Raw genomic sequence first — 20007 nt, 5'->3', positions numbered from 1 at the left:
TGGGTGTGGATCCCCCATGAATGCCTTGATGCCATCCTCAGTGGAGTGAGCTCATGCTCTATTAGTTCCCAAGATATCTGATTGTTAAAAAGAACCTGGCACCTCCTCCGCATTCTGTTGCTTCCCTCTCACCATGTGATCTATGTACTCTGGCTCCCCTTTGCCTTCCCCCTGAATGCAAGCTTCATGAAGCCCTCACCAGAAGCAGATTCAGACAGAAATGTACAACAAAATGTGAGCTGTAACAGGGTAAGAAACTAAGCAGGGCACGGCAGTGCATACCCGTAGTCCCAGCTACTGGGGAGGCTGAGGTGGAAGGATTGCCTGAGCCCAGAGAGGTCAGCACAGAAAATTTTATTTTTGACAATTCCACTCCTTGCCATCTCTATTCCTTCAGAAAAACTAAACTTTATAAGAGAAATTTGGTTTTACAACAGTAATATATTCCTTTTTTGAACATGTATAACTTTTAGAAGTTGACTGCTTTTATTGTAACAATCTATATCTGCCTGTCCTGTAGTGCTGTAAAGGTTTAGTTTTGCTGTGAGCAGCTTCGTATTTATTTAGATGAACATGTGGAAATTAAAAGCAAGAAGCTCAATAATATTGTTTTCTCCCAATTTGTAGCCAAGCAATTTGACATTGATTTTTTTATTTTATTTTGAAAAATGGTAGAGAGGGTCTATTTATGACAGATACAGTCAACTCTCAATATTTTCAGGGCTAAATCTTCCAGCCATGCATTACCATAGGTCCTTATTTCTTCTTTTCAGTAACCTTTTTGGTCATTTCAATGCAATATTCAAAAATGGCCCATTTTTCTAGGAAAAGATGTGAAGGGAAGAGATTGATGATAGAGGCTATAGTTGATTCTTTATTATCAGCAAATTTCTACTTTTCAGAGAAAAATGGCTATATTATACCTAGATTATTCCTATGTTTTATTTTTTACCTATATATATATTGATTGATGGCAATGTTTTTCCTCATCTCTTTCAGCAGTCTTTTCAATGTGTTATTTTGATTCGGGCACATACCAGAATAATTCTTTTGTTTTTTTGAAATAGAGTCTCGCTCTGTCACCTGGCTGGAGTGCAGTGGCACGATCTCGGCTTACTGCAACCTCCAACTCCCTGGTTCAAGTGATTCTCCTGCCTCAGCCCCCCGAGTAGCCTGGATTAGAGGCACGTGCCACCACACCCAGCTAATTTTTGTATTTTTAGTAGAGATGGGGTTTCACCATTTTGGCCAGGATGGTCTCGATCTCCTGACCTCTGGTGATCCGCCCATCTCAGCCTCCCAAAGTATTGGGATTACAGGCATGAGCCACCATGCCCGGCCATGTAACAGAATAATTCTAAAAAAGTAAAACTCTCTGAAAGTTCATAGATGTAAGTTATAGTTAGTTCTTGTTTATGACCTTTCTATGCATTATATAAATAACTGCAAAACTAATTAATCATACTTAATGCTTGTTTTCTTTTCTTTTCTTTCTTTCTTTTCTTTTTTTTTTTTTTTTTTTTTTTGAGACAGAGTCTCACTTTGTCACCCAGGCTGGAGTGCAGTGGCGTGATCTCTACTCACTGCAACATCTGCCTCCTGGGTTCAAGAGATTCTCCTGCTTCAGCCTCCCAAGTAGCTGAGACTACAGGCATGCACCACCACTCCCAGTTAGTAGAGGTGGGGTTTTGCCATGTTGGCTAGGCTGGTCTCGAACTCCTGACCTCAAATGATCCGCCCGCCCCGGCCTCACAAAGTGCTGGGATTACAGGTGTGAACCACTACACCCAGCCTTAACCCTTATTTTCTAAGGTCCCAGTGGCACAGGAATAATTGTAAGTCGTACATGGGTTATAATGGAGATACTTGGCTGAAGCTCCTACAGACCCTTTTTTTGTTTTTGTTTTTGTTTTTTTTGAAGTGGAGTCTCGCTCTTGTAGCCCAAGTGGAGTGCAGTGGCGCCATCTCAGCTCACTGCAACCTCCGCCTCCCGGGTTCAAGAGACTCTCCTGCCTCAGTCTCCCGAGTAGCTGGGACTACAGGCGCCCACCACCACGCCCAGCTAATTTTTGTATTTTTATTAGAGACGGGGTTTTGCCATGTTGGCCAGGCTGGTCTCGAACTCTTGACCTCAGGTGATCCGCCCGCCTAGGCCTCCCAAAGTGCTGGGATTACAGGTACGAGCCACTGCACCTGGCCCTTTTTTCCTATTTCTATTTCCCTTCCTTTGCTGCTTCTAATTCTTAGAGATTGCACACAGTGTGGCAGGGACTGTAAAATTGTGGGAACTGACAAAGCTGAAGACTTTTAGTAAGTCCCTGCTTGACACCACTATAACCATCTCACATGTGGCGTACCACTTCATTGTGACTGCCTAAAGATCTGTGATTCCCAGCACCATCCCACAGCCAGCTCAACCCCAGCCCTGGTAGAAATTAGTCTTCTTGCTGAATGAACATTCTTTTGGCTCTTCAGGACAACCCCTCTCCCCACAGGAGGGTGGAATTGAGGATCTCTAAGAATCCTTTTAACTCTATGCTTATATAATTTCATGTAGATAATATACAAGAGAAATGTTTAAAATTTGACCTTTCAATGCTTTTTAAAAAAGTAATGGATTTTTAGAAAGGATTGTACTGAACAAAGGAGCAAAATATAATATAATCCGTTTCAGGCCCATAGCCAGGATCAGGTTATAAGCTTAGTAGATGAGTTTAAGAAAGGTGATTCAACAGAAAAGGGGCAGGACTGGTCTAAGAGGGAAGAGCCGCACTTGAAATCGGCTTCACAGTGCCCTCTGGAGAAGGGAAAAGTACGGTAGCAATGGATGGATTGAGCATGTGACCCTGAATAGTCTTACTAAATAGGGGAGACAAAATGGAGAGTGGGAGAGAAGGAAGTAAGGTACCGTAAGAGATAAGACAATGTTGCAAAAAGGCCAAGAAGCAGAAATTTGTGACTCTCTTACTTAAATCAGGATATTTCCAAGAAGTACTAAAGACTATCTATTGGAGTGATAGGGCTTAATTATTTTAAGTATTACCTTGGCCAAATTTTCACTGGTAAATCAGTCAATCCTTCTTCCCTCTCTCTCTCCCTCCCTTTTTCCGTCCCTCCCTCTCTTCTTCGGTCCTTCCTTCTGTGCTAAAATTCTTCTCTGACTTATGGTGCATATATTTCTGTTACATAATTAGCTGGGCATGGTGGCATACGCCTGTAATCCCAGCTACTTGGGAGGTTGAGGCAGGAGAATTTCTTGAACCCAGGAAGTGGAGGTTGCAGTGAGCCAAGATTATACCACTGCACCCCAGCCTGAGCAACAGAGTGAGACTCAAAAAAAAAAAAAAAATTTAAAAAAGGATTTTGCATATTTAATGAGCTCCAAATATTCTGTAGACTCCTACTCTGTAATTAAGTGTGGTTTAAAAAAGAACATATGTAGTCAGGCTCGGTGGCTCATGCCTATAATCCCAGTACTTTTGGAGGCCGAGGCAGGTGGATTACCTAAGGTCAGGAGTTTGAGACAAGCCTGACCAACTTGGTGAAACCTCGTCTCTACTAAAAATACAAAAATTAGCCAGGTGTGGTGATGCACGCCTGTAATCCCAGCTGAATACTCAGGAAGCTGAGGCAGGAGAATCTCTTGAACCTGGGAGGTGGAGGTTGCAGTGAGCCAAGATTCTGCCACTGCACTCCAGCCTGGGTAACAGAGCAAGAGTCTGTCTCAAAAAAAAAAAAATAATAATACATCATGCAGATGACTTTTCTTAAGATGTCATTATATTGGCCATCACTAGCAATTAGTCACTTTTATGAGATATTAATATTCACAGCTTTGAAGGCATTACATGTCTCCAGATTCAAAACAGGAAAGAGAAAAGAGCTTAGATTATTTGGCTTTGTCTATCAAGACATTAGAAGAATGTAAACTGAAAACCATACAATTTTGGCTTTTGCTATTTTCCAGGCTAGCTCACATTAGCTCCAATATCATCCTAAAGTATGAAGCCAGATTGGGCAATGAAATTGCAATTTTTGATTGCAATTCTGATTTTTAAAAAGTTAGTCTTTTTTGGAGGCGGGGGGTAGATGGAGTCTCCCTCTGTCGCCTAGGCTGGAGTGCAGTGGCACGGTTTCAGCTCACTGCAATCTCTGCCTCCTGAGTTGAGGATATAGAGTCTCCTGCCTCAGCCTCCTCAGTAGCTGGGACTACAGGTGTGCACCACCATACCTGGCTGATTTTTGTATTTTTAGTAGAGACAGGGTTTCACCATGTTAGCCAGGCTGGTCTTGAACTCCTGACCTCAAGCAATCCGCATGCATTGGCCTCCCAAAGTGCTGAGATTGTAGGGGTGAGCCACTGTGACTGGCCAAATTAGTCTGAAATGTTTTCAAACATTGATCAACATCATTTTAACAAAGTAACTATAATACATTAGGAGATGGATGGGAAAATTTGAACATAGACTGGAAAATCAGTATTAAAAGATTATCATTAATTTTTTTTACCTTCGCCTCTCCCACTTATCATTAATTTTAGGTGAGATAGTGGTATTGTTTGTATGTATTTTTAAAAGTCTTTATCTTTTACAGATACAAATGGGAGGGGGAATGGATAGGAGTCCAGTGAAATAAGATTGGCCATGTAGTGACAATTGTTGAATCTGAGTAATGGTTATATGGGAGTCCATTATACTACTTGCTCTACTTTTGCACATGTTTAAACTTTTTTCATAATAAGCAGTTTAAAAATCTGATGAAAACTATTTCTATTTGTGAATTTAAAAAATACTAGGCTTTTAAAACTCAGAACTACAACTTAATCCTGTACATCTGTCTTTTTAAAACAGGTAGTACCAATAGGAAATCAAGTCTGCAGCTCCCACAATCCTTTTTTGTTGCTGTTGAGATGGGGTCTGGCTATGTTGCTCAGGCTGGTCTTGAACTCCTGGGATCAAATGATCCTCCCACCTAGGCCTCCCAAAGTGCTGGGTCACAAGCCCTTTTTTTTTTTTTTTTTTTTTTTTTGAGACAGAGTCTTGCTCTGTTGCCCAGGCTGGAGTGCAGTGGTGTGATCTCATCTCACTGCAACCTCCATCTCCCGGGTTTAGCCGATTCTCCTGCCTCAGCCTCCCAAGTAGCTGGGATTACAGGTGTGCACCACCAAACTTGGCTAATTTTTGTATTTTTAGTAGAAATGGGGTTTTGCCATGTTGGCCAGGCTGGTCTCAAACTCCTGGCCTCAAGTGATCTGCCTGCCTTGGCCTCCCAAAGTGCTGAGATTACAGGCGTGAGCCATCGCTTCCAGCCCCCACGATCCTTTTTTAATACATACACTGTTTCTTAAACCTTTTATACATAAGCAGCTACTTTGTGCCATCTGATAATTTTATGATGGCTTTATGGGTAAAGACTTGGGGGACCACCTGTGTAGAAGCAGAGATGATGGGGAAGTCAGATCTGAATGAATAAAACATCTTTATATGCCCCTGGCAGGCTAAAATAATAGCTTAGACTGATTAAAAGTGAAGTAGGGGCTGAGTGCCGTGGCTCATGCCTGTAATGCCAGCACTTTGGGAGGCTGAGGTGGGCGAATCACTTGAGGTCAGGAGTTCGAGACCAGCCTGGCCAACACAGTGAAACCCCGTCTCTACTAAAGGAACAAAAATTAGCTGGGCATGGTGGTGGGCACCTGTAATCTCAACTACTTGGGAGGCTGAGGCAGGAGAACCTTTTTTTTTTGAGACAGAGTCTTGCTCTGTCACCCAGTCTGGAGTGCAATGGCCGGATCTCAGCTCACTGCAAGCTCCGCCTCCCAGGTTCACGCCATTCTCCTGCCTCAGCCTCCCGAGTAGCTGGGACTACAGGCGCCCGCCACCTTGCCCGGCTAGTTTTTGTATTTTTTAGTAGAGACGGGGTTTCACCGTGTTAGCCAGGATGGCCTCGATCTCCTGACCTTGTGATCTGCCCGTCTCGGCCTCCCAAAGTGCTGGGATTACAGGCTTGAGCTACCGCGCCCGGCCAAGGAGAACCTTTTGAACCCAGGAGGCAGAGGTTGCAGTGAGCTGAGATCACACCAGTGCACTTCAGCCTGGGTGACAGAGCGAAACTCTGTCTCAAAAAAGAAAAAAATAAAGTGAAGTAGAGATTTTGCTCACATAGATAGATTGGGTGATCTGTGAGTAATGAGCATCCTAGTAGCTGGTAGTGAGCATAAGCCAGTCATAGATCCAAATCTCAGTTCAGCCAATTACTAGATGTAATCTTACTATATGTTCCAGAGCCTCAGTTTACTCATCTAATACCCCATATACTGGGGGACTGTTGAAGTTTCAATAAAAGATACATAGTGTTAATGCAGCAGGTCTGGCTGTTCAGTCCTTGCATGTCTTCAAGGGAACCTGGAATCATTGCTGACCTTTGGCCAACCCCTGGAAATGTGGTCCTCAGAATGTTCTTATGTGAATGGTTGATGATTATATTTCATACACCTGGAGCAATGGACCAGGCCTCATCAGCTTGTCAGGATTGCTTTGCATAAACAGCAACCTGTATGAAGTGCATTTGGTTTCATTTGTGATCCTGTGTTTCAGTTGCTTTGGCTGGTAATGTAGCATGATGTCACTATGAGCCTGAATCTTCACAAAAGTCTCAGACCAAGAGACTGAAACAGTTTTCCCTGGGCAGAGACATTCTGCTCATGTCAATGCAGCTTGCTGCTAGAGAGAAAGCATATCCTATGTGGCCCCAGATGGGAAAGTACTCAAAACCCTGTCCCTGACCTCTCTGGATTTCTCCTGATATATTTTTCCTATTGCTCTTAGTCTGTGTAATCTTGCTCTAACAAAACCTTAGCCATGAGTATTGAGTTTTATGAGTCCTTGTGGTGAATCAGCAAACTTGAGGGTGAATTTAGGACCTGTGAAATATAAAGGGACTAGTACAGTACCTGAAGAATAATACACATCCAATATATGCTTGCTAGTGGCATTTAAATTCTGCCTGCTGGATGTTGTAGGGGACAAGTTGTACTCTGCTAGAACATAGGCTGGGAATACAGGACTTTGCCTGATTTTCTCAACAATGCCCTTGGAAGAAGGGAAGGATAACATTTCATCAATAGGAAACTTAGAAGATATAACTCCAAGACTCTCCTCTAGCTTCCGAGCCCTTCTGATTCAGAGTGGAGAGGTGCCATGTAGGACAAATGTGTGGACGAGTAGACCACCAACTGAGACCTTTGGAGACTGCGTGCAGGGCAAACTCTTTTACCATTTTGAAGAGTAACAAAAACAATGAAAAGCCTTGTTGAGAGTTCAAAATTTAGAAAACTTAGACTAATGTTATGGTGCTCCAAGTGTGGGTGCCACAGGCTGGATCTTCACTTTAGGTAATAGCCACCAGAGGCAATGGTGTTAAAAGTGGTTATCAGGAAGGCCAGGCACAGTGGCTCGTGCCTGTAATCCCAGCAGTTTGGGAGGCCAAGGCAGGCGGGTGACTTGAGGTCAGGAGTTCGAGGCCAGCCTGGGCAACATGGTGAAACCCCATCTCTACTAAAAATACAAAAATTAGCCAGGCATGGTGGTGCATGCCTGTAGTCCCAGCTACTTGGGAGGCTGAGGCAGGAGAATCACTTGAACCCAGGAGGGAGAGGTTGCAGTGAGCCGAGGTCACGCCACTGTACTCCAGCCTGGGCGACAGAGTGAGACTTTGTCTCAACAACAAACAAACAAACAAACAACAACAACAAGTGGTTATCAGGAATTTCCCCAACTCAGCCAGAACCAAGTTAACAGAATGTTTTAGTCTATCCAGGCTGCTATAGTAAAATACCATCAGCTTATAAACAACCGAAATTTATTGCTCACAATTCTGGAGGCTAGGAAGTTCAGATCAAGGCACCAGAATATTCAGTGAGGGCCGACTCTATGATGTGTAAGTGGGGTCTTTTCATTGTGTCCTCACATTGTGGAAGGGGTGACCTCTAGTCTCTTCAGCCCCTTATAAAGGATTAGTACCCTTACATAGGGCTGAAGGGTACTCACATGACCTAATTACCTCCCAAAACCTCCACCTCCTGATACCATCACATAGGGGATTAGGTGTCAACACATCAATTTGCGGGGAACACAAACATTTAGTCCATAGCACAGAGCTATTTCCAACAAGCACTGGGCATGACAGAAAGAGTCTTTTTTCTGTCATGAAACTGTGAGGACTGCATATAAACATTAAAAAATAATTGGATTGAGACTTCAGTTGAGAGCAAATTCTAGGGAAGGAAGTCTAGGGTACCCATATTGCAATTTCTTTTTTTTTTTTCTTTTGAGATGGAGTTTTGCTCTGTTACCCAGGCTGGAGGGCAGCTGCTCAATCTCGGCTCACTGCAACCTCTGCCTCCTGGATTCAAGCGACTCTCCTGCCTCAGCCTCCCGAGTAGCTGGGATTACAGACGCCCACCACCACGCCTGACTAATTTTTATAATTTTAGTAGAGACGAGATTTTGCCATGTTGGCCAGGCTGGTCTCGAACTTCTGACCTCAGGTGATCTGCCTGCCTCAGCCTCCCAGAGTGCTAGGATTACAGGCGTGAGCCACCACACCAGACCCCATCTTGCAATTTCTTTCTAGGTTTGTATGAGTGTATGTTTATGGTTCTTATCCAAGTGACCATGTCTAAGTAAGAGACATCAAAAGATCCTTGTGCCCCCTAAAATGAAATAATAATTACAATAGTAATTTATGTCATGCATTTTATTGATATTTTTCAAATAAATCACCTCCAAGATGGATTGGACTGATCTTGATAGTGATTTTTCCCTCTGCTGGTTTCTTAAGGGATGATGAGCATAAAATAGTTGGTATAAGTTTGCTCTTTCACACTTGGATTTTATTTTTGTTGAGCTCCTAATCATTTAGGGTTACTTCAGAGGTGACTTGATTGTACCCTCTGTCGCACGTAATGATTATATCTTTATCACTGTCATCCTCACTGTAATAACTCATCATATCACTGTCATTCACGTGATCATCGTATGCATTGTTCCTGGAATGTAACTCACGAAAGGACCTGGGAGAGGACTTGACTTTGCTTGAAACATATAGGTTTTGAGTGTTTTTCTCCTTTGCCTCAGAAATATCATTGACCAAAGGCTTATAAGTTTTGGAAACAAGATGTTTTTTCTTGTAGGATTGACAAGTTTCAGCTACTTTAGAGTTGGATAATAAGGCTGCCCTGCCTCGACTCACTGACCTTTTTGGATTAAAATGTCTGGGAGGCTTAGCCAATTCCTTTAGACTGAATGGCTCGGATGGTGACATTTCATTTTGTGGATGCGATGAACAAAGTGGCTTGGATAGCCGAGGTGGCCTGACTGGCTTATCTGAACTGGCTAGATTACACGCATAGTCTAGCTTACGTGATTTTTCTGGACTGCCTGTTCTATGTGCCTTTTCCAGGTGAGATGACTTGCATAATTTTTTTGAGCGTGATGACCTGGATGACCTTTTTGGCTTTGATGGCCTAGTTAACTTTCCTGCACTGTTTGGTATGGATGGCTTTTGTAGACTTGAGGGCCTGATTAATTTTTCTGTACTGGATGGTGTGGATGACCTTTCTGGACCTGAGGAATCAGATAACTTGTCTACAGTGGATAGCATGGGTTGTGTTTCGGGACTGCATTGACTGGCTGTCTTGGCTTCATTGCATGATGTTTTGGATGACTTGGCTGCTATATCTTTTTTCTTGACCCTGAAAGTATAGAAAATTTGGAGTTTATGATTTAAAACAAAAGAGACCTGTTATTATTATCAGAGAACATATGGTACTGTCAGCTTAGACCTGTGGTCTTTTTGGGACTTTAATATGAAAACTGAACACAGTAAGAATTGGAGTGTGATGGCTGGGCATGGTGGTTCACACCTGTAATCCCACACTTTGGGAGGCCAAGGTGGGCAGATCACTTGAGGCCAGGAGTTCGGGACCAGGCTGGCCAACATGGCGAAACTCCATCTCTACTAAAAATACAAAAATTAGCCTGGTGTGGTGGTGCACGCCTGTAGTCCCCAGCTACTTGGGAGGCTGAGGCAGGAGAATCGCTTGAACCTGGGAGGCGGAGGTTGCAGTGAGCCAAGATGATGCCATTGCACTCCAGCCTGGGTGACAGAGTGAGACTCTGTCTCAAAAACAAACAAACAAACAAAACCACAAAAACAGAATTGGAGAGTGGTGAAAGCCACAACTAAGGTTATAAATATGAACTCTTGTTTAATGCTTTTTCTTAAGAGCATTTTACTATTTAACCACATTAGATAACTGTATAATCCACATATAGAATTACACAAAGTTGTTTCAAATCTACTGTAAAAAGAGAGAAACACACACACACACAGAGAGAGAGAGAGAGAGAGAGAATGAACCTCACTTATTTCAGAATTAAACTTTTTATTAAAAAGTCACAAATTGATAATGTATCACAAGAAAAAAACTATAGAAAAAGTCATTGTTTTGTATCATATTTACAACATCAAGTTATCTGTGCATATTTCAAATCATAACATTCCTCTGAAACTAAAGGAATACAGTACTGGTACCACATTTTAGTTACCAGTCTTCAGAATGGAATATTTTTAGGGAACTAGTATATAAAAGGCAGGCATTGAGATCATGAGAGTAACAACAGTGAATAATTTTTCGTGCGATTAAATCTTAAAATGGTAGATTATCCAAAATGTTTTATTGTCTTTGAAAAACAGAGACCCAATTCCCTCTCTCTTTCTCTTCATTCTCCCACTCTTATTTGGATATTCATGCCCTCTTTTCCTATACTGAATTTATAATGCAATTAATATCCTGGAGTTCGACTGAACCCTGAACAAGAGACATTTTGACTAAAGTTAATAAAGTACTAGAGAATATTAAGAGTTGATATAATTTAACTGAAAATATTCACCTACAAAAGGTTGGTAGCTCTTCAGAAGTCTAAAGTTAATATTAAGTAACCTGAACAATGAAACCTCCACTATATGTACACACACACACACGCCTTGCACTCTTAATTTAAAGGAGTAAAACTTACATTCCTGCTTTGGATGCATCATCGCTCAAACAGTTATAATGGAGATAACAAAAACAGATAAAGACAAAAACCATGATGATAATACCAACTAAAATAAGTAGATTTCTTCTAAGGTAGTTCAATTTTGTCTGCATCGATTCAACAGGTTTATCTCCTGCAAAGAGATTGTATAATCAGAGAAGGTGTTAGGTAACCAAGTTTTTTTTTTTTTTTTACATTGATAGTGGTTTGATAGTGTAGATCAAAATAACATTTCTTCATCAATTATTTTTTAAACCTGATTAATTGTACCACTGTTATGTTTTTACATCATGGATCCAGCCGGTCCAGAAGCTAAATCTGGGAGGCATCACTGACTAATCCGTACCATTACCTGGGTTATCCCTGAATCTTGGCTTGCTTATCACATTACCCAGGTTTTTGAATCTGTGTGTGTATGTCTTGCAGGTATAAGTGTACTTGAGCATCAATGTGTGTGTGAATGTGTGTAATTGAAAAGAGATGTGACAAAAACAAACCCTTGTTAAAACCCTACTATATGCTGGAGATCTGGCAAGATGACCAAATAGGAACAGCTCTGGTCTGCAGCTCCCAGCGAGACCAATGCAGAAGGCGGGTGGTTTCTGCATTTCCAACTGAGGTACCCAGTTCATCTCACTGGGACTGCTTAGGGGTACCCAGTTCATCTCATTGGGACTACAATAGGTGTAGCCCAAGGAAGGTGAGCAGAAGCAGGGTGGGGCGTTGCCTCACCCGGGAAGTGCAAGGAGCCAGGGGACTCCCTCCCCCAGCCAAGGGAAGCCATGAGGGACTGTATTATCTAGCCCAGATACTACGCTTTTCCCATGGTTTTGGCAATCCACAGACCAGGAGATTCTCTCGTATCCCTACAACACCAGGGCCCTGGGTTTCAAGCACAAAACTGGGTGGCTATTTGCACAGACACAGAGCTAAATGTAGCAGTTTTGTTGTTGTCGTTGTTGTTTTTCCCCCGAGTGGCACCTGGAAGCCCAGTGAGACAGAACCATTCACTCTCCTGGAAAGGGGGCTGAAGCCAGGGAGCCATGTGGTCTCACTCAGCAGATCCGACTCCCATGGAGCCCAGCAAGCTAAGTTTCACTGGCTTGAAATTCTTGATGCCAGCACAGCAGTCTGAAGTAGACCTGGGATGATGGAGCTTGGTGGTGGGAGGGGTGTCCACCATTACTGAGGCTTCAGTAGGCAGTTTTCCCCCTGACAGTGCTAAGGAGGCCAGGAAGTTCGGACTGGGTGGAACTCACCACAGTGCTGCAAAGCAACTGTGGCCAGACTGCCTCTCTAGGTTCCTCCTCACTGGGCAACGTATCTCTGAAAGAAACACAACAGCCCCAGTCAGAGGCTTACAGATAAAACTCCCACTTCCCTGGGACAGAGCACCTGGGAGAATGGGTGGCTGTGGGTGCAGTTGCAGTGGATTTAAACGTTCCTGCCTGCTGGCTCTGAAGAGAGCAGTGGATTCTGACAAGGAGGATTCTTCCAGCACAGCACTTGAGCTCTGCTAAGAGACAGACTGCCTCCTCAAGTGGGTTCCTGACCCCCGTGCCTCCTGGATGGAGAGACCTGCCAGCAGGGGTCGACAGACACCTCATACAGGAGAGCTCTGGCTGGCATCAGGCTTGTGCCCCTCTGGGACGAAGATTCCAGAGGAAGGAGCAGGCAGCAATCTTTACTGTTCTGCAGCCTCCACTGGTGATACCCAGGCAAATAGGGTCTGGAGTGGACCTCCAGCAAGCTGCAGCAGACCTGCAGAAGAGGGGCCTGACTATTAGAAGAAAATCTAAAAACAGAAAGCAGTAACATCAACATCAACAAAAAAGACCCCCACAAAAAAACCCCATCCAAAGGTCATTAGCCTCAAAGATCAAAGACAGATAAATCCACGAAGATGAGGAAAACCCAGTCCAAAAATGCTGAAAATTCCAAAAACCGGAATGTATTTTCTCCTCCAAATGATCACAACTCCTCTGCAGCAAGGGCACAAAACTGGACAAAGAATGAGTTTGATGAATTGCCAGAAGTAGACTTCAGAAGGTGGGTAATAACAAACTCCTCTGAGCTAAAGGAGCATGTTCTAACCAAATGCAAGGAAGTTAAGAACATTGATAAAAGATTACAGAAATGGCTAACTAGAGTAACCCATTTAGAGAAGAACATAAATGACCTGATGGAGGTGAAAAACACAGTACGAGAACTTCAGATGCATATACAAGTATCAATAGCCAAATCAATCAAGCAGAAGAAAGGATATCAGAGATTGAAGATCAACTTACTGCAATAAGGTGTGAAGACATGATTAGAGAAAAAAGAATGAAAAACAAAATGAACAAAGCCTCCAAGAAATATGGGACTATGTGAAGAGACCAAACCTATGATTGATTGGTGTACCTGAAAGTGACAGGGAGAATGGAACCAAGTTGGAAAACACACTTCAGGATATTATCCAGGAGAACTTCCCCAACCTAGCGAGACAGGCCAACTTTCAAATTCAGAATATACAAAGAAGACTACTAAGATATTCCTGGAGAAGAGCAACCCCAAGACACATAATCATCAGATTCTCCAAGGTTGAAATGAAGGAAAAAATGTTAAGCACAGCCAGAAAGAAAGGTCAGATTACCTACAAAGGGAAGCCCATCAGACTAACAGAGGATCTCTCTGCAGAAGCTCTACAAGCCAGAAGAGAGTGGGGGCCAATATTCAACATTCTTAGGGAAAAGAATTTTCAACTCAGAATTTTATATCAGCCAAACTAAGTTTCATAAATGAAGGAGAAATAAAATCCTTTCTAGACAAGAAAGGATTTTTGTCTTTTGTCAAAATATTTGTCAAATACTGAGGGATTTTTGTCACCACCAGGCCTGCCTTACAAGAGCTCCTGAAGGAAGCACTAAATATGGAAAGCAAAAACCAGTACCAGTCACTGCGAAAACACACCAAAATATAAAGATCAATGACACTATGAAGAAACTGCATCAACTAATGTGGAAAATAACCAGTTAGCATCATAATGACAGGATCAAATTCACACATAATAATATTAACCTTCAATGTAAATGAACTAAATGCTCCAATTAAAAGACATAGAATGGCAGATTGGATAAAGAGTCAAGACTCATCAGTATGCTGTATTCAGGAGACCCATCACACGTGCAAAGACACACATAGGCTCAAAATAGAGGGATGGAGGAATATTTACCAAGTGAGTAGAAAACCAAAAAAAGCAAGGGTTGCAATCCTAGCCTCTGAAAAAATGAACTTTAAACCAATAAAGATCAAAAAAGACAAAGAAGGGCATTACATAATGGTAAAGGTATCAATGCAACAAGAAGAGCTAAGTATCCTAAATAGATATGCACCCAATACAGGAGCACTCAGATTCATACAACAAACTCTTAGACACCTACAAAGACATTTACACTCCCACACAGTAATAGTGGGAAACTTTAACATCCCACTGTCAATATTAGACAGATCAACGAGACAGAAAATTAACAAGGATATTCACAACTTGAACTCAGCTCTGGACCAAGTAGACCTAATACAACTCTCCAACCCAAATCAACAGAATATACATTCTTCTCAGCACCACATAGCACTTATTCTAAAACCAACCACGTGATTAGAAGTAAAACACTCCTTAGCAAATGCAAAAGAACAGAAATCATAACAAACAGTCTTTCAGATCACGGTGCAATCAAATTAGAACTCAGGATTAAGAAACTCACTCAAAACCACACAACTACATGGAAACTGAACAACCTGCTCCTGAATGTACATAACAAAATTAAGTCAGAAATAAAGAAGTTCTTTGAAACTGTGAGATCAAAGAGACAATGTACCAGAATCTCTGGGACACAGCTAATACAGTGTTAAGTGGGAAATTTATAGCACTAAATGCCCACATCAGAAAGCAGGAAAGATCTGAAACTGACACCCTAATATCACAATGAAAAAAACTAGAGAAGCAAGAGCAAACAAATTCAAAAGCCAGCAGAAGACAAGAAATAACTAAGATCAGAGCAGAACTGAAGAAGATAGACACACAAAAAAACCTTCAAAAAGAAAATCAATGAATCCAGGAGCTGGTTTATTGAAAACATTAATAAAATAGATAGACCACTAGCCAGACTAATAAAGAAGAAAAGAGAGAAGAATCAAATAGACACAATAAAAAATAATAAAGGGGATATCACCACTGATCCCACAGAAATCCAAACTACCATCAGATAATAGTATAAACACCTTTACACAAATAAAGTAGAAAATCTAGAAGAAATGGATAAATTCCTGGACACACACATTCTCCCAAGACTAAACTAGGAAGAAGTCAAGTCCCTGAATAGACCAATAACAAGTTCTGAAATTGAGGCAGTAATTAATAGCCTACCAACCAAAAAAAGCCCAGGATCAGACAATTCACAGCCAAATTCTACCAGAGATACAAATAGGAGCTGGTACCATTCCTTCTGAAACTATTTTAAACAATAGAAAAAGAGGGACTCCTCCCTAACTCGTTTTATGAGACCAGCATCATCCTGATATGAAAACCTGGCAGAGACACAACAAAAAAAGAAAAATTCAGGCCCATATCCCTGATGAACATCGATGCGAAAATCCTCAATAAAATACTGGCAAACTGAATCCAGCAGCACATCAAAAAGCTTATCCACCATGATCAAGTTGGCTTCATCCCTGGGATGCAAGGCTGGTTCAACATACGCAAATCAATAAATGTAATCTATCACATAAACAGAACCAATTACAAAAACCACATGATTATCTCAATAGATACAGCAAAGGCCTTTGATAAAATTCAACACCCCTTCATGCTAAAAACTCTCAATAAACTAGGTATTGATGGAACATATCTCAAAATAATAAGAGCTATTTACGACAAACCCATAGCCAATATCATACTGAATGGGCAAAAGCTGGAAGCATTCCCTTTGAAAACCTGCACAAGACAAGGATGCCCTCTCACCACTCCTATTCAATATAGTATTGGAAGTTCTGGCCAGGGCAAGAGAAAGAAATAAAGGGTATTCAGATAGAAAGAGAGGAAGTCAAATTGTCTCTGTTTGCAGATGATGTGATTGTATTTTAGAAAATCCCATCATCTCAGCCCAAAATATCCTTAAGCTGATAAGCAAATTCAGCAAAGTCTCAGGATACAAAATCAATTTGCAAAAATCACAAGGATTCCTATACACCAATAATAGATACGCAGAGAGTCAAATCATGAGTGAACTCCCATTCATAATTGCTACAAAGAGAATTAAATACCTAGGAATACAACTTACAAGGGATGTAAAGGAACTCTTCAAGGAGAACTACAAACCACTGCTCAAGGAAATAAGAGAAGCCACAAACAAATGGAAAAACATTCCACACTCATGGATAGGAAGAATCAATATCGTGAAAATGCCCATACTGCCTGAAGTAATTTATAGATTCAATGCTAGTCCCATCAAGTTACCACTGACTTTCTTCCCAGAATTAGAAAAAACTACTTTAAATTTCATATGGAACCAAAAAAGAGTCTGTAGAGCAAAGACAATCCTAAGCAAAAAGAACAAAGCCGGAGGCATCACTCTACCTTACTTCAAACTGTACTACGAGGTTACAGTAACCAAAACAGTATGGTGCTGGTACCAAAACAGACATATAGACCAAAAGAACAAAACAGAGGCCTCAGAAATAACACCACACATTTAAAACCATCTGATCTTTGACAAACCTGACAAAAACAATGGGGAAAGGATTCCCTATTTAATAAATCATGCTGGCAAAACTGGCTAGCCATATGCAGAAAACAAAAACTGGGTCCCTTTTTTACACCTTATTCAAAAATTAACTCAAGATGGATTAAAGACTTAAATGTAAACCTAAAACCATAAAAACCCTAGAAGAAAACCTAGGCAATACTATTCAGGACATAGGCATGGGCAAAGACTTCATGACTCAAACACCAAAAGCAATGGCAACAAAAGCCAACATTGACAAATGGGATCTAATTAAACTAAAGAGCTTCTGCACAGCAAAATAAACTATCATCAGAGTGAAAAGGCAACCTACAGAATGGGAGAAAATTTTTGCAATCTATCCATCTGACAGAGGGCTAATATCCAGAATCTACAAGGAACTTAAACAAATTTACAAGAAAAAGCAAATGACCCCATCAAAAAGTTGGCAAAGGATATGAACAGACACCTCTCAAAAGAAGACATTTATGTGGTCAACGAACATATGAAAAAAAGTTCATCATCACTGGTCATTAGAGAAATGCAAATCAAAACCACAATGAGATACCATCTCATGCTAGTGAAAATGGTGATCATTAAAAAGTCTGGAAATAGCAGATGCTGATGAAGGGAGGAGAAATAGGAACGCTTTTACACTGTTGATTGGAGTGTAAATTAGTTCAACCATTGTGGAAGACAGTGTGGCGATTCCTCTAGGATCTAGAACCAGAAATACCATTTGACCCAGCCATCCCATTACTGGGTATATACCCAAAGGATTATAAATCATTCTACTGTAAAGACGCATACACATGTATGTTTGCTGCAGCACTATTTACAATAGCAAAGACCTGGAACCAACCCAAATGCCCTTCAATGATAGACCGGATTAAGAAAATGTGGCACATAGACACCATGGAATACTATGCAGCCATAAAAAGGAATGAGTTCATGTCCTCTGCGGGGACATGGGTGAAGCTGGAAACCATCGTTCTCAGCAAACTAACACAGGAACAGAAAACCAAACTCTTCATGTTCTCACTCATAAGTGGGAGTTGAACAATGAGAACACATGGACACAAGGAGGGGAACATCACACACTGGGCCTGCTGTGGGGGTGGGGGCCAAGGGAAGGGAGAGGATTAGGACAAATGCCTAATGCATGCAGGGCTTAAAACCTAGATGACGGGCTGATAGGTGCGGCACACCACCATGGCACATGTATATCTATGTAACAAACCTGCACATTCTGCACATGTATCCCAGAACTTAAATTAAAAAACCCAAAAAAACAAAAAACAAAAAAAAAACCCCTACTATATGTTAAGTCCCTTGCCAGATTCATTTATATAGTATTAGCTAGTTTGGTGGGGACGGGTTGGTATATTGAGTGGGGAAGGGTGGTAAAGGAGGACCATAAATCTGTCATCTTGATGCTTATATTTTGCTTAAGTTTTTTACACAGAAGTAGAAATATCAGCTGTTGTATTAGAAATTCTTGAAGACCTACTAATGTTAACACTGCTAAAAGTAACAGCAGATTTCTTAAATACAGCTGGCTTTTCTAATTAAATACTTTAATGTATACTATAACAGATCATAATTTACAAGTTTTAAGGTTAGGCACCTACCTGTAGTAGAAGATCCATTCGTTTGGTTTGTAGTCATACAATTATTTGTCCAAATGGACAGAAGTAGGACACAAATAACAAGATTCATGTCCGCAACTTGGTTCAAATGATTCGTCTACTAATTCTCAAGGTAACTACTGAATTTATGTGGTTCAGAGTGTTCTAGGCATTTATGACATCATTACCATTGTGTGTCATACTCTGACAACATAATCTCACCATGGGGAAGCATAAGCTTCTGTATACAAATTTTACCAGATGACTTTTTTTTTTGAGACAGAGTTTGGCTCAGGCTGGAGTGCAATGGCATCATCTCGGCTCACTGCAACCTCCACCTCCCTGGTTCAAGGCATGGTGGCTCACAGCTGTAATCCCAGCACTTTGGGAGGCAGAGGTGGGCGGATCACTTGAGGTCAGGAGTTCAAGACCAGCCTGGCCAACATGGTAAAATCCCATCTCTATTAAAATGCAAAAATTAGCTGGGTGTGGTGGTGGGCACCTGTAATCACAGCTACTTGGGAGGCTGAGGGAGGAGAATCACTTGAACCTGGGAGGCGGAGTTTGCAGTGAGCCTAGATTCCACCACTGCACTCCAGCCTGGGCGACAGAGTGAGACTCCATCTCACAAAAAGAAAAAAAAAATTCAAAACAAGAAAATTGAGGCATTATTAATTAGAGAAGGAAGTATTTGGAGAAGGTAAGGGAAAATGGGATAGATTTCCTAGGGAAGCAATACGGGGGCTGAGTTCTGAAAGGTAAGTAGGAGTGAATTATCAGGAAAGCAAAGAGAAGAATGTTCTAAGTGGAGGAGGCACATGTGCCAAGGCACTGTGATGGAAGGAAGGGTGGCACGTTGGAGAAACCAGAAGAACGTAAGAGAGTTGAAGAATAATGGGGAAGCACAGAAGAGCTTTGGGTTGTTTGTTTTTGAGACAGGGTCATGCTCTGTTGTCCAGCTGAAGTGAAGTGACACCATCTTGGTTCACTGCAGCCTCCACCTCCTGGGTTCAAGTGATTCTCATGTCTCAGCCTCCCAAGTAGCTGGGATTACAGGCTTATGCCACCATGCCCGGCTAATTTTTTTTTTTTTTTTTTGTATTTTTAGTAGAGATAGGGTTTCACCATTTTGGCCAGGCTGGTCTCGAACTCCTGGCCTTTGGTGATTTGCCTACCTTGGCCTCCCAAAGTGTTGAAATTGCAGGCGTGAGCCACCAGCCTGGCCCACAGGAGAGTTTTTAGCTAAGGATTGACATGTTAAGGTCTGTGTTTTAGAAAAAGCACTCTGGCTGTAATATGGGGAACAGATTGGAGAGGCACAAGTGGAAGAAAGTAGTAAGACAATTAGGAGGATATTACAGCAGTCTGAGAGAGAGAGAATGGTGGCTTAAAGCAGAGTAGTAGTGGGGAAGATAAAGAAAAATGGACTAAAGCCAGGTGCAGTTGCTCATGCCTATAATCCGAGCACTTTGGGAGGCCGAGGGGGACGGATCACCTGAGGTGAGGAGTTTGAGACCAGCC

General features: G+C 41.7%; 1 protein-coding gene across 1 annotated transcript; it reads right to left on the bottom strand.

Annotated features, from left to right (window-relative positions):
• Positions 1-8739: 8739 nt before the first annotated feature.
• CXHXorf66 (chromosome X CXorf66 homolog) lies at positions 8740-18601 on the bottom strand. The gene is made up of 3 exons (XM_007992861.3): positions 18490-18601; positions 11079-11232; positions 8740-9751 (listed from the first exon to the last, which is right to left on the bottom strand). Exons 1-3 carry the CDS (start codon positions 18575-18577, stop codon positions 8908-8910), a joined length of 1086 nt encoding a protein of 361 aa, XP_007991052.1. The 5' UTR covers positions 18578-18601; the 3' UTR covers positions 8740-8907.
• Positions 18602-20007: the final 1406 nt, after the last annotated feature.

Source organism: Chlorocebus sabaeus, chromosome X (genome assembly GCF_047675955.1).
Source record: "Chlorocebus sabaeus isolate Y175 chromosome X, mChlSab1.0.hap1, whole genome shotgun sequence".
Taxonomy (NCBI): Eukaryota; Metazoa; Chordata; class Mammalia; order Primates; family Cercopithecidae; genus Chlorocebus; species Chlorocebus sabaeus.
Note: the sequence above shows the minus strand (reverse complement) of the source record. Positions and strands in the feature narration are given on the sequence as shown.